This window comes from Meriones unguiculatus, chromosome 1 (genome assembly GCF_030254825.1).
Source record: "Meriones unguiculatus strain TT.TT164.6M chromosome 1, Bangor_MerUng_6.1, whole genome shotgun sequence".
NCBI classification, from domain to species: domain Eukaryota; kingdom Metazoa; phylum Chordata; class Mammalia; order Rodentia; family Muridae; genus Meriones; species Meriones unguiculatus.
In genome coordinates, this window is record NC_083349.1 from 159536491 (window position 1) to 159550354 (window position 13864).

The 13864-nt window shown below is 56.7% G+C and overlaps 1 protein-coding gene and 1 long non-coding RNA gene across 6 annotated transcripts in view; one reads left to right on the top strand and one right to left on the bottom strand.

Moving 5' to 3' along the window:
- Positions 1-13864, top strand: part of Pde4a (phosphodiesterase 4A) — a 47677-nt gene that overhangs the window by 13847 nt on the left and 19966 nt on the right. For 2 of the 5 annotated variants that reach the window (XM_021649195.2, XM_021649193.2), the window contains exons 2-4: positions 12251-12442; positions 13084-13120; positions 13194-13264. In XM_021649195.2, the coding sequence (XP_021504870.2) occupies positions 12251-12442; positions 13084-13120; positions 13194-13264 (300 nt within the window). Of the gene's footprint in view, positions 1-3708; positions 3906-5363; positions 5757-12250; positions 12443-13083; positions 13121-13193; positions 13265-13864 lie in introns of those variants that run through there. The other 3 variants (XM_060370175.1, XM_021649194.2, XM_021649197.2) reach the window with 3 other exon arrangements.
- On the bottom strand, positions 1840-3614 carry LOC132648533 (uncharacterized). The gene is made up of 3 exons (XR_009586953.1): positions 3448-3614; positions 2841-2981; positions 1840-2014 (listed from the first exon to the last, which is right to left on the bottom strand). It is a non-coding gene; the product is annotated as an uncharacterized LOC132648533 (long non-coding RNA).

Consider the following 13864-nt stretch of genomic DNA (forward strand, 5'->3'; position numbering starts at 1 on the left):
GGGGCTTAGACGACTGTGGGCCGCCGTGTGGGTGCCGGGAGCCAAACCCGGGTCCTCTCCGAGAGCAGCCCCTGCCCTCGACTGCTCCACAACTCCCCAGCCACGCCCCCTGCGCACATTTTTTAAAAAATACATTCATTTACTTGTTTTGGGACAGGGGAACGTGAGCATGGTTTATATGGGAAGCCTTTGGAAGTGAGCTTTCTTCTTCCGCCATGTGGGCTCCAGAGACTGCTCAGGGCGGCGGGCCTGGCGCCGCCTTTACCTGCTGAGCCGCCCTGCGCCCCGGCCCCACCGAGGCAGCCTGGTCTAAGCTTGCTGTCACCCCCTGATTCTCCTGCCCTGCCCTCGCAAATACCTGGGTGACAGTGCACACCGACACGCCCAGCTTCAGACGCATTTCAAAAACACAAATTTTGGGCAATAGAGGCGGCTTAGCAAGTAAAGGCACCGACTGTGAAATACAGCCACCCGAGTTTGGTCCCCAGCCCTCGCGTGGAGAGAGCGGATTCCGGAGGCCGCCCTGTGACCTCCGCGCCTGCACGCACAGACACGCCACATCAATAAATAAACATTTCAAAACTTAAAAATGGGAGCAAGAGCTGGAGGGACGGTGCGACGGTCAGGGGCACTTGCTGCTCCTGCTGAGGGCGGGAGTTCTGTTCCCACCACACAGCCGGCAGCTCACAATGGCTTGTTACTCCAGCTCCAGCCCCGTCAGGCACACCACCGCCACACACAAGGCACGTAAAACATAACAGATAAAAATACTCATTGATTTCATGTATTCATTTTTGTTTTTTCAAGACAGGGTTTCTCTGTGTAGTCCTGACTGTCCTAGAACCCTGCCTGCCTCAGCCTCTCCGAGTGCTGGATTAAAGAAAAGCTCCGCCACACACAGCTAATTATTTTAAGTATGTCCCCACAGGGGCTCTGGCGGAGCTAGAATTACAGGCTATCGTGAGCCTGGATGCCGGGAATCAGACTGGGGTCCTCTGGGGATGCAGGCCGAGCTTTTAACAGCTGAGCCATCTCTCCAGGCCCCAAAATAGTAAAAATCTTTTTTAAAACGGGAAAAAAATGCCTTTTGGTTGTTTGAGACAAGTAGCCCCCACTGCTGGATTCAAACTCACAATATAGCCCAAAGTGACCTTGAATCCCCTGATCCCCCTGTCTCCACCTGGCCAGGGCTGGACTCAGAATTGTACATCAGCCTTAAAACTATGTTTAAGCTCTGCTTGGATGGATCTGAGGGTTTGAAAGGGTCAGCCACAGGGACAACTGAGTGCCCTCCACAGCCATCCCCATTTCACGGGGGAGGCAATTAGGGGTTTTAAAAAAGTCTACGCAGGCCATTCCTAAGGGGCTCAAGAGGGTGGGTTTGGGGGGTTACCTCGTGGACTGTGGTGGGCAGGCTGTGGGGCCCCCCTGCCTGCCATCTCAGCGTTAGGAAAAAGGGGCAGGGGGGTCGGGAGTTCAAGACAAGCTCTGGCTGACACAGCCAGACTTGACCTCAAATACGTCAAACCAAAGCAGACAAGTGAAAACCGCAGTGCTTTGGAGCGTTAGGTTCTGACGCAGCCACTCACAGGCCCTGTGACCTTGAGACAACCTTAAACAGGCCGTCTTCCGTCAAAGCTCTTCCCCTGCCCCTGCTATATGGACCAGGCTGGCCTCCAACTCACAGATCTATCTGCCTCTCCCTCCCCATACACAATCATGCCTGGCTTTAGGGGCGCTTGTGTGTGTGTGTGTGTGTGTGTGTGTGTGTGTGTGTGTGTGTGTGTGCGCGCGCGCGTGCGCGCAGCAGCAGCAGCAGGAGTCTGTCCTCACCTGCCGTGTGGGTCCTGGAGACTGAACCTGGCTCGTCAGGCTTGGCGGTGGGCTCCTTTACCGTGAGCCATCTCGTCGGCCCTGCGTGTTTGGGACAGACCAGGAAGAGCTGTATTCCCAGGGAGCACTGAAAGCGCCCGTGACTGCCGTCAGTCTCTGGGCCGTCGCCCGGGCTCGCACACTGAAACGCAGACATTTTCCCTGATAAGAACAGCTGTCCACACTACGTCCAGGCAGACCTGGGTCTCTTGGACCGTGTAGCCCAGGCTGGCCCTGACTTTCTAAGCAGCTTAAGATTCTGATCCTCCTGGCTCCACCTCTGGCATAGCACTGGGTTCGGCTTCGTGTGCCCCAAGCACGTGCTCCATCAGCTGAGCCCTGCCCTGCTTGTGTGCCTGCTTTACAGCTGGGCAAGCTGAGGCTCTGTGAAGGTGATTTGCTGAGTCCAGTGGCTAAGCTGACCTCAGTGGTAAAGCTAAGCTCAGGTTCAGCTCCGGGCCCTGTCGTGGCAACATTGCCAATGACTCTGGACGAGGCGGTGCTTCACCGAGCACTGTCCTCAGCTCCCTGCCCCTTTCTCATCCAGAGCAAACTTCTTGCGTGGTGAGGTCTACGTGCCTGTCATGGCAGCACCCAAGAGGCCCGGGCAGCCTAAGCTGCTGGCAGACGGAGGGTAGGGTTGGGGGGGGCTGGGGTGGTTTGAGCAGCTGGTGGGCTCTGTCCTCCTCATCACCAAAATGCTGTACCTGGGCCCCACAGGGTCACAGGTGGTCACCTCCTGGACCCCAGGTGGTCACCCTCTGTGTTCCTCTGGAGCTTCCTCTTGGACTAGGGTGGGTTTGGGGGGTTACCTCGTGGACTGGAGGAGGGGGCAGTCACAAAGTAGGATGAGCAGGACTTGCGGGTGCTGCATGCGGCTGCTTAGACAAGCAGACAAGCAGGTGTGTCCAGGGACATCTCAAGAGCCAGAGTGACACTCTGCAGCACCCCCAAAACCGAAGCCCTACCTGCAATCCAGGGCTCAGTGGGTCAAGGCGATGGCTGCCAAGTCTGATGCCCCGAGTCCAGTCCCCGGGGAGGCACATGGTGGAGGGTGAAAGTTGACCCCTGAAAGCTGTCTTCTCACCTCCACACACACAATAGCAATGCTAGAACAAAAGAATTAAAGTCCAGGGCTGGCCAAGGGCTATGGGTTAACCCACTTACCCACGTGGCATCACCATGGTTTACTCCCATGCCTCGTGTCCGGAGACATCCCCGAGCTTATGTTGGGGGTCTCAGTACTTGGGGGGCGGCATTCTAGGGTGCTGTGGAACCACTGCAGGGTGAGGGAGAGGTGAGGGAATCTGGAGACATTTCCTCCCGTGTGTGAAGGCTGTAGGATCTGGGGGATCCCCATCGGCTTGTGGGCACTGCCTTTGCCTGCGGGAGCTGGGCCCAGGGGCGCCAGGGTGTCCGAGCTGTCCATGCTGTCCAAGGACTTGCAAGGCAGAGGCAGGTAAGATCTCTTAGTGTGAGGCCACTCTGGTCTCATGGGGAGTTCGAGACCAGCCACCAGAACTACACAGTTGTGACCCCAGTTTACCACCCCCCCAAAAAAAGTTAATAAATAACCGGCAGAAGCTGCGTCTCCGAACACCACCCAGATTTGTGGGTGCAGAGATTCCTGATGCACCCTGGTCTTTGGGAGAGGGGTGACTCAGACGCAATGACAGGGGTAGGAGAGGGGGAGACGCGTAGGGGTCTGTGGCTACCCCACTCGGCAGGGCCTTGGAGGAAGGCGGTTGGGCTTCCTGAGGTCTGAGGCGCCCCGGCCGGGCTCCGCCCCGAGGGCGGCCCGAGCTCAGCCGGAAGGGCCGAGGCGGCGGGAGGCGCATGGCGCGGCGGGGCTGGGGCCGCATCCCCGGGCCGCGCGCGGCGGCCTTCCCGGAGGCGGCGGCCGAGGACGACGCCTTCCTGCCCGGGCCCCCCGCGGTCTCCGCGTTCTTCGGCATCACATCCCCGACGCCCCACAGACGTCTGCGGCTCGTCCGCGGCAGCGTGCAGGACTGGGGCCGCCAGGCATGGGCCGGGTGAGTGCGCGCCGCTCTGGCCAGTGGTTCGAGGCCCTTCTGTGCCTTCCAGGGTGGCCGTTAGTGGGGCTCCGGGAGGGGGCTGCGGCTTGCTTGTGCATCCTCCCCTGTCTCCCTTCCGTTGGAGGCAGAGATAAGAATCAGACTGCCCTCCAGGGTTGCTGTGGAGAAATCCGATAGGGCATGCCGCAGATGCTCAATAAACTTCCTGTGCCTACTTGAAGCTGTGGTTATGCCTTGGGGGACTGGAGGCCAAGTCAGCATCACTGTGACTCCAGGACCTGGTTTTTGTTTTTGTTTTGTTTTTGAGGCAGGGTTTCTCTGTGTAGCCCAGGCTGGCCTTGAACTCAGAGCTCCACCTGCCTCTGCCTCCGGAGTGCTGGGATTAAAGGGGTGTGCCGTCACACCCGGCAAGATTTTTTTTTTTTTAAGTTTTGTGTTTCTGGATTTTGTTTGGGGACACAGTCTCATGTGACTCAGGCTAGCCTCCGCTTTACCGTATAGGATGGTCTTGAACTTCTGATCCTCTTGCAGCTACCTCCTGAGTGCTAGAATTATAATCACACCACACCGAGCAGGTTCAGGCCGAACCTTTGTATTAGGCAGGTGTTCTACTCCCTGCGGCTTTGAGATAAGGTCCCACTCTGTAGCCCAGGCTAACCCAACCTGCAGCAAGGGTGCCTGGGCTGCCGGCATGAGCTACCAAACCTGGGAACAAGTTTCTGTTGAGTTCTGACAGCCTGTGAAGTGACAGGGCCGGCGCCTTAAGGGGTGGCTTTGAGTCTGTGTTCCTCCACTCCTCGGCCCCGCCTCCCCGCGTGTCACTCAGGGCTTCCCCAGGGTCTTGTTTGGTAATGATAGCACCTTGTGGCAGGAGGGATGGATGGTTGCCTAGACAGACTGCAGATGGGCTGTGGGGACAGGAAGCCTGAGGGAGCCGGGCCTAGAAACCACATCCGGTGTGCCTTCCAAACATCCCTTTCTCCTGGAGACCGCGGTCGCCGGGAGGTGGCCCAGGTTGTTGATGGGTGACTCCCCGGCCCGGTGCCCCGCTCTCTACACACGCTTGTTTAGAGCAGAGGCTGTTGGGAGTCCCCCTGGGCACTGAGCAAGAGGTGGGCGGGGAGAGGACAGTAAAGGTTTGGCTTTCAGGATGGGGCAAGGTGTGGGGGACACAAGTGTCCCTTGGGTTTGATTCTGTCCCTCCGCCCCCTAGCTCCGCCTCCCAGCATCTGTCACCGCGGCCCTCCCGAGGGTTTTGATCACCCAGCCCTCTGCGATGCGTCTAGTTCCCCCGCGGGCACACGGTGGCGATCTGAGACCTGGAGGTGGCCCAGCTCGACGTCAGGCCGGGGAGGGGTGGAAGGCGGGGCCGGGGCAAAGGGAAGGGCTGCGGGCTGGGAGCCGGGGAAACCGGAGCCCCGGGCGTCCCCGAGGCCCCGGGGAGGGACCGGGGCAAGTGGGCGCTCAGTTTCACAGCGCCCTTCTGCAAGAGGGAGGCAGGCGCTGCGGACACGGGCGCGAGGAGGACGCGGGCACCCGGGATCGTGTCCCCGGGGGGAGGGCACGGGGGTGGTGCCAGGGGCTAGGACAGGACAAGTGTGGAGGCGGTGCCGGCGATCTCTGGCACCTCGGGCCTGGCGTGCAGCGCCGCACACCCTCCCGTGCAGCCGCCGGTCCCCAATGCCGGCCCCGACGGCGCCTGGCTCCTATGCGCTCCAGTGCCGCGCCCCGGGCCCGGGCCCGGCCCCGGCCCCCGGCCTTGGCACTGCCCCTGGGACCGGAATCACTGACCCACTTCTCCTTCAGCGAGGAGGACACTCTTCGACGCCCCCCCAGCAGATGCGTGAGGTGGGTGGCCCGCCGCCAGTGCCTTTCTTTGTGACCTGAAGGTGCTCTTGCCTGTCCGGGTTAGAGGACCCTTTCCAGGGTAGCCAGCCTTGGGGGAATCCCCTAAGCAGCTTTCCGCGTCTAACAAGAGACCCTGTTAAGGCCCTAACCTTAAAAGTGTGGGTGCTGCTGATGGTAGGGCTACAGAAAGTGGGTGCTAATTTCCACCCCAACTCGTCTCTTCGAAGTTGGGGTTCCTTGACGCTTTCCGTCCCCATGCCCCCTCAACCTGAGTATCTAGGGCTCTTCCCTGGCAGCAAGTACGGGTGTCCAGCCTGTCACCTGGGCTCCACTCCCAAGCCGTTGGCCAAGAGCCAGGGCCCTAAGGCCTTACATGGCTTCTCCAGCCCCCACCCCCACTCCCCAGCTGGGGCTGTCAGACTGAAAGCCAAGCCCTGGTGTGTGGGGGAAGGTGTGTGACGGTGCCCAGAGGGCATTTTGAGTTGGGTGGGTAGAGCTGTGCCAGGAAGTGACCTTTAAGTTTTCTGGAGTTGCGTCTCTCTGTGCCTCACTGCACCGTCTGGTCAGATACCTTGATGGACGCAGACACACTGTATCCAGCAAAAACACACTGGGCCACACCCACATCTGGATTCAGCTGGGTCACCTGCTGTTTGCTGTTCTAGACTCAGCTGGGGTCTCCAGGTTAGTCAAGGCACTGGGAGAACCCGCCAGTGACCCGTGACCCTAATGGGCGATCCCAGATGTTAACGATCCCAGACGGCCCCTACGCAGCCTGGTCTACACCTCCTTTTCCAGGAAGACACTATGATCCCCCCCACACACACACTCACTCACACACACTTCATAACCACTTGGGTCAGGGACAAGCCACACTGTCTGTGGGACATTCTCATGAGGTCACAGGAACGTGAAAACAGACACCTATGGGGCACCTGACCCCCCCCCCCCATCCTGTGTAGTTCTGCTCGAAGGGTGTGGTGGACACACAGGTCCCCTGCCCTCGGCCTAGACGTGTGCCAAGACTTGACACCCAGCCCCGCAAACATCAGTGGCACCTGGCACCAGGAGCCCGCCTGGCAGACACATGCCAGAGCCGGCACTCAACCTCTGTGTGACCTTCACAGAGCAAACCAGTCCTTTCCACAGAGGCTTGCTGGCACCTCCTCCGAGGCAGCCAACTGGAGAAGGGCGAGGAGCCTGGGAGGCAGCAGGCTTGTTTCTGCCCCCAGAATGCAGAGCCAAGCAGTCCCCGGTTCAAGGCCACCCCTGACCAAGTTATTCGGCCTTTTGGTTTGTTGGCTGTTTAAGCCAGGCTGGCTGGGCTCTGATTTGCTGTGTAGCTAAGGACAACCTAAGTTAAACAACTGATCCTCCTGCCTCTACCTCCTGGGGTGCTGGGATGGCAGGCCTGTTTACTTGGTGCTGGGATGGGACCCAGGGCTTTGACTGAGCCCCAGCCCAGCCCCACTCATCCTCCCTCGCCTCCTCATTGTCAGTTTTCTTGCCTGGAAAGTAGAGTAACAATGCCTATGTGGGCATATGTAGTGCCTAGCACGGGACCCTCAGTAGCATTTGTTTGTGTTTGGGTTCCTTTCTTATATTTACGTGAACTTTTAACATTTCCTGGGGTGGTACGTGTGGCCTTCACAGGACAAAACTTTCAGGGCCTATTCTCCCTTGACTGTGCGAGTCCCGGGAATGAACCTTTGCCTACTGAGCCATGTCACTGGGACACGGTCCGTCACTGAGCCTGAAGCTCACTGACTGGGCAAGGCCGTGTGGCCGGGGAGACGCAGGAATCCTGTCTTCATCTCCCCAGCGCTGCCGCTGCCTGCCTTTACCGCTGGCCAGGCAGGACTTCACCGCTGGTCATCGTGGCTGCGCCGTCCGGGCGGTGGCCGTGGCGCCAGCCTCCTGTTGAGAGGCAGTGATGGGCGGGGTGGGGGTCTTTTGTATTTGTATTTGTATTTCTTTTGTGCCCACGTGAGTAGCCGTGTGCGGGCGTCTGCAGGACAGCACGCGGGCGTCTGCAGGACAGCACGCAGGCGGAGCGCAGCGGGCAGCCCGTGGGGGTCCCTTCTTCCACCGTGAGTCCCAGGGCGCGCCCTGAGGTCGCTCTGCTCGGTCGCAGTCTGGGCTCAGCTGACCCTCGTTTCTCCCCAGGCTTCAGTTCAACAGCCCGGTCCTGTCCCCCGGGCCTGCGCTCAGCTCAGGGGACACTCGGGCCTGAAGCACAAACAACAGCACCTAAGGGACCATCTCCTCGCCACGCAGGCCACTGCGCTCCCACTGACGCGCACTGCTTCCCCCAGGGCCAGGCAGGTTTGCCACCGGGATGGCAGCCGAAAGGCCGCCCGGGGTCTGTGCGGAGACCTAAACCGTAGCCTAAGTTCCTGTGTGGAGGGCGGGGGGGGGGTCCTCAGCGGGAGCCTCCAACTGCCCTGGTCCGGGAAAGACAGGATACGGTCACCGGGCAGCCGGGCCACCCAGCGGTCGGTGAGCCTCGGTGCCTCGGTGTTCTTTGGGATTTTAACAGGACCCACTTCAAGAAGACGGTGGGTGGCAGAAATAAACAGGTCGGTAGCACAAAGCGTTTTAACAGAAGCAGGCAGACAGCGAGGATGTGTCAAGTAGGGTGGGCCGGATGGCTCGGTGGGTCACCGCGCGTGCCGCTGAGCCTGACCATGTGAGCCCCGTCCCAGGGATGCTCAGAGTACAGTGATTCTGGTCTCAGCTCTCGGAGCTGCCATGGCACCGACGCTGATTCCGGTCGCTGACAGTCCTGTCAACATTCCCGCCCAGTTCTGTCCTTCAGCCTTTTCAACACTTTTTCTGTATTTAGTCAGCCACATCCCTCAGGAAAATTTGAATTAAAACAACTTGGTTTTAGCATATGAATGTTTTGTCTGCACGCATGTCTGTGTGACCACATGTGTGCCTGGAGCCTGCCAAGGCCAAAACAGGGTATCGTACCCCTGGAACTGGAGTTACAGGTGGTTGTGAGCCGCTGTGTGGGAGCTGGGGAATCGAACCCATGTCCCCCACAAGAGCGGCCAGGGCTCTTCACAGCTGGGCTATCTCTCCAGTTCTTCAGTTGATTTTTTTAAGGCTTTTTTCCCCCTTTTTCTTTTTGAAGCCTGGGGAGAAACGAGGGGTCAGAGAACTGTAGACTACAATCCTCAAGACAGTAAACAAACAAGTAAAATGTAATAATATTTTTCAAAAATGGAAGGCAGGTCTGTGTCTAGGCTGGAGTCCTGTGCCCAAGGTATGAAGGCCAACACGGCCGAATCTAAACGCCGGGCTGGAGTCGGGACCAGTGGTCGCAGAGGTGCGCCTGAGAGAGGCCTTCCACTTAAAGGATGCACCTGGCACCGCAGGCGCTCGCTGAATGAGCACTGCCGTCAGAGGCTAAAGTTCATCTGTGTCTTTGCCTTAGAGGCTTTTTAATTTTGTTTTTTGTTTTTATGTACTTGGGTCTTTTTCAAGACACGGTTTCTCTGTGTAGCCCTGGCTATCCAGGAACTCACTCTGCAGACCAGGCTGGCCTCGGACATAGAGATCCGCCCGCCTCTGCCTCCTGAGTGCTGAGATTAAAGGCATGTGCTGCTATGCCCAGCTTTTTGTTTGTTTGTTTGTTTGTTTTTATTTTTTATTTTTGAGACAGGGTTTCTCTGTATGTCCTTCCTTGGCTGTCCTGGAACTTGCTCTGTAGCCCAGGCTGGCCTCAAACTCAGAGATACACCTGTGTCTGCCTCTCAAGTGCTAGGATTAAAGGAGTTTTTTATTTTTATTTTTAAACACACTTAGTGTGTGTGCACGTGTGTGCGTGCGCACCAAGCAGTGTGTGGAGGTTGGAGGACACCTCTTAGGAGTCAGTTCTCTCTCCTCTATGTGGTCCTAGGAATCAATCCTGGGTGCAAGCTTGCTGGCGAGTGCCTCTACCCCCGCCACCAACCCAACTATCTCGCTGGCCTGAGTTTTTATTTGCTCGTCTTTCAATACTGGAGGTAGAACCCAGGGCCTCACCAGGCAAGTGCCTTATCACTCTCCTAGGCTTTGATTTGCTTACTTGGGTCTCCTTATCCTCTAGGCTGCCCTTAAGCTTGCGATCCTCCTACCTCAGCCTCCCAAGCCCTGGGGTCACAGGCGTGCTGCACTGCGTGAGTCCTGCCACGCGAAATGTGACTACGTATTCTAGTCTTATCTCTTTCTGTCGGGTGTATATTATGTATGTGGAGTCGGGGGGGTCTGGGAGTCTGAGGTCAACATCAGGGTCTTCTACTGCTGTCCACATTCTCTTTAGAGCTGTTCCGCTGTCCTGGATGGCCACGGAGCCCCCAGGATCTGCCTGTCTCTGCTTCCCAGTGCTGGGGTTTCAGACTCCTGTGGGTATACACCACTACACCCAGCTTCTACGGAGATGTTGGAGACCAGAACTCCAACATTTTTTTGTTTGTTCATTTTGAGACAGGGTGTCTTTGTGTAGCCTTGGCTGTTCTGGACTTACTTTGTAGACCAGGCTGGTCTCACAGAGATCCGCCTGCCTCTGCCTCCCTGAGCGCTGGGATCACAGGCATGTGCCATCGAGCCCAGTTTCAGAATTCAGTTTCTTATGATTGCACAGCAGAGGCTGTAGCCACTGAGCATCCCTTGGTTTGTATCTTTCAGTAAAATTTATTGGAGCCAAAAGGTGGAGAGGTAGGCCAGCAGGCAAGGGACTGGCAGTCAAGCAGAAAGACCTGCATTCGATCCCAGAACCCCCATCATAGAAGGAACGGCTGAGTCTTTCCAGTTCTCTGACACGCATAGCACACATGTGTGTACCCATGCACACAAACAGACATGCTCAAGTTTTGTGTGTCAGTTGTCCATTTTCTCATGGTGTATACTATTCCACAGTGTGAATTCCCTAGACTCTATCAGTTGCTAGATGGTTTTGGTTATTTGTTTTTGGTAGTTTTTTTTGGGGTTTTTTTTTTTTTTTTTTTTGGTTTTGGTTTTGGTTTTTGGACACAGGGTTTCTCTGTAGACCATGCTGGTCTCCAACTCTATCCACCTGTTTCTGCCTTCTAAGTGTCTAAGTGCTGGGATTGAAGGCATGTGTCAGTCTTTTTTTTTTTTTTAAGACCGAGTTTCTTTGCGTAACAGTCCTGGCTATCCTGGAACTCTCTCGGTAAATCAGGCTGGCCTCGAACTCAGATATCTGCCTGCCACTGCCTCCCAAGGGCTGGGACTTAACTGCTTAGCAAAGACTTTATTGAGGGCTGTGGTCCTTCCAATGAACTCAAGGTCACCTTGGTTTGCTAAAGCTGGAGCCAAAGTTTATCTTCACACAGCCCTTGCTAAGAGCTGACATTTTGGCCAGGGTCCTGCCACAGTGCTTTTCTTTGGAGTCCCTGTATGGGCATTTGGACTGTGATCTATTGTGACGACCTCAGAATTCCCCCACCCTGAGTTTTTTATAATTAACATTATTTATTTAGGGTGGACATGTGTGGGTACAAGGGCAAGGGTCGTAGAGTCGAGGTCAGTGAATAGAGCCATCCCAGTGGCCCTTAGAACTTTTAATTAATTGACTTTCTATTAATTAATTGACTGCCTATTAATTAAAAACTTTTAATTAATAGACAGGGTTTGGCTCTAGACCCAGACTTGTTTCAGATTCATAGCAATGCTCTTGCTGCTTCCACCTTCCAAGAGCAGAGATTACAGATGTGAGCCAGCACGCCATCTGTGTGTGCACATGTGTGTGTGTGTGCCTGTGTGTGTGTAGGTCGGAGGACAACCGTGGGAGTCATTTTCCTCCTACAAACTGTGTCTCAGCTGACACTCAGGTCAGCAGGCCTTTGTGGCAAGCATCTTGACCTGCTGAGCTATCCCTCCAGCCCCTGCACTGCCCATTTTGTCTTGAAACAGGGTCTCAAGAAGCCCAGGCTAGCCTTGAACTCTGGTCTTCCTGCCTTCACTTCCCAAGTGAGGGGATCACAGGCACGCACCACCATTCCTGCTTTTATGTAGTTCTGGTCCTGGAGCCCAGAGCCTTGGGCAAGCTCGGAAAGTTCTCTGTCCTCTGAACTACACCCTCAGCCCCAGACAGTGTGTGTATGGAAAAGGAAAATGGGGTTGGCCAGGTGGTGGTGGCACACCCTTCTAATCCCAGCATTTGGGAGGCAGAGGCAGGCAGATCGATGTGAGTTCAAGGCCAGCCTGGTCTACAGACTGAGTTCTAGGACATCAAGGGCTACACAGAGAAACCCTGACTTAAAAAGTTAAAAAAAAAAGAAAGAAAGAAAAGTAAAGTGGGGTCCCTTTAAGGCCTGAAGGCAGATCCTCATGCTTGCCTGGCAAGCACTTGACCAACTGAGGTATCTCCCCAGCCGCTGGCTCCCCAAATCTCTGCCACAAACCTCCTCTGTCATCTTCACACCTCCTGACCCCTCCAGCACCCCCTCATTCCCCCTGACTCTCCTTCCCTCTGTCCCTTACAGCTTGGAGGCAGAAAATGGGCCGACACCATCCCCTGGCCGCAGCCCCCTGGACTCGCAGGCGAGCCCGGGGCTCCTGCTGCACTCTGGGACAACCAGCAGCCAGCGCAGAGAGTCCTTCCTCTATCGCTCAGACAGCGACTATGACATGTCACCCAAGACTATGTCCAGGAACTCATCTGTCGCCAGTGACGCGTGAGCACACCCCGCCCTACTTACCAGATCCCCTAGGCCTGGCCCTGCCACCAGCCACCCTTCCCAGCAAGGCATGAGGCACCGAACCCCCCCCCCACACACACATTGTCTTCCCCTCGGGAGGGAAAACGGACCCTCTCCCTTTTACACAGGACTTACAAGCTTTTAAGGTTTGCCTGTGGTGCCCGGCTCTGCCCGCACCCTGTCACTGGTTACCTTCAAGTCTGGCCCTCCCTCGCCTCCAACCCTAGAAAGGGTCTGAAGCCCAGACGGGCTTCAAATTATGTAGCTGAGGCTGTTCTCAAATTCCTGATCCTCCTGCCTCAGTCGTGGGCGTTACTGATGTACACCACCATGTTTGTGGGGTAGTGGGGATTGAACCCAGGGCTTCCTGTATGCTAGGTAAGCACTCTGCCAACCAAGCTACACCTCCACAAGCAGGCAAGCTAACCTCAAACCTGCGATCCCCCTGCCTCAGCCCTCTGAGTCCCACTTCCTGCATATGCCCCTCCCCGTATGTAGCCCTCCAGCATGTTCGTCTTCCTGTTGCCTCCAATGCGTCTCCTCCCTCCTCCTGGACCCGAGCCCAGCCTCCGCCCCGTAGACCTGGGTCCCTGACCTGCTCCTGTTCTTACTTTCAGGTATGTCGAAGACCTCATTGTGACACCGTTTGCCCAGGTGAGACCTCCTCCTCCCACGGGAAAGGGGCCCAGCCTGGCGGGCCCCTCCTCACAGCTGTCCCTCACCCCAGGTGCTGGCCAGTCTCCGAAGTGTTCGAAGCAATTTCTCACTCTTAACCAATGTGCCCATCCCCAGCAACAAGTAAGTGGAGCTGAGTCTTCGGCACCCGTACTCACGACTTACGAAAAGCCATCGTGGGCGCCCCTCAGGGAGTGGAGCGCCTGCCTCGTGTGCAGGAGGCTCTGGGCTTCCACCCTCAGCAGCCCATAAGCCAGGCCTGTCGGTGCACACCTGTGATCCTGGAACTCAGGGAACGGAGGCAGAAGGGTCAGGAGCTCAGGCTCGTCCTTGGCTACATAGGGAGTTTCAGGACAGCCTGGTCCGCAGGAGACCTTGTCTCAAAGTGGAGGAAAAGAAAAAAAGAACAGCTGTATTTAGTTTCAGTCTGCCTTGTGACGTCAGGCCAGCCGGCTCTTGACCCCTGGGTTGAAGCAACCCTGTCTAAGTCAGGGAACTGATACTTCTAGGAATGCAGGCCTGCATGATGGTGGTGACGCTCTGGGCCCCAGCTCTTGCACGGGGCTCCGGGCTGATACGCCGACTTCCTAGACAGATGGCAAGGAGGGGTGCCTGTGTTTCCCTTCTGTGGGATGGAAGCTGCGGAAGGGCTTTAATTAGAAAGCCTCTGTGAGAAACCCAGTAGGTGACACGCAGAAAGCGCTAGAACATTGTCTGGTGCAC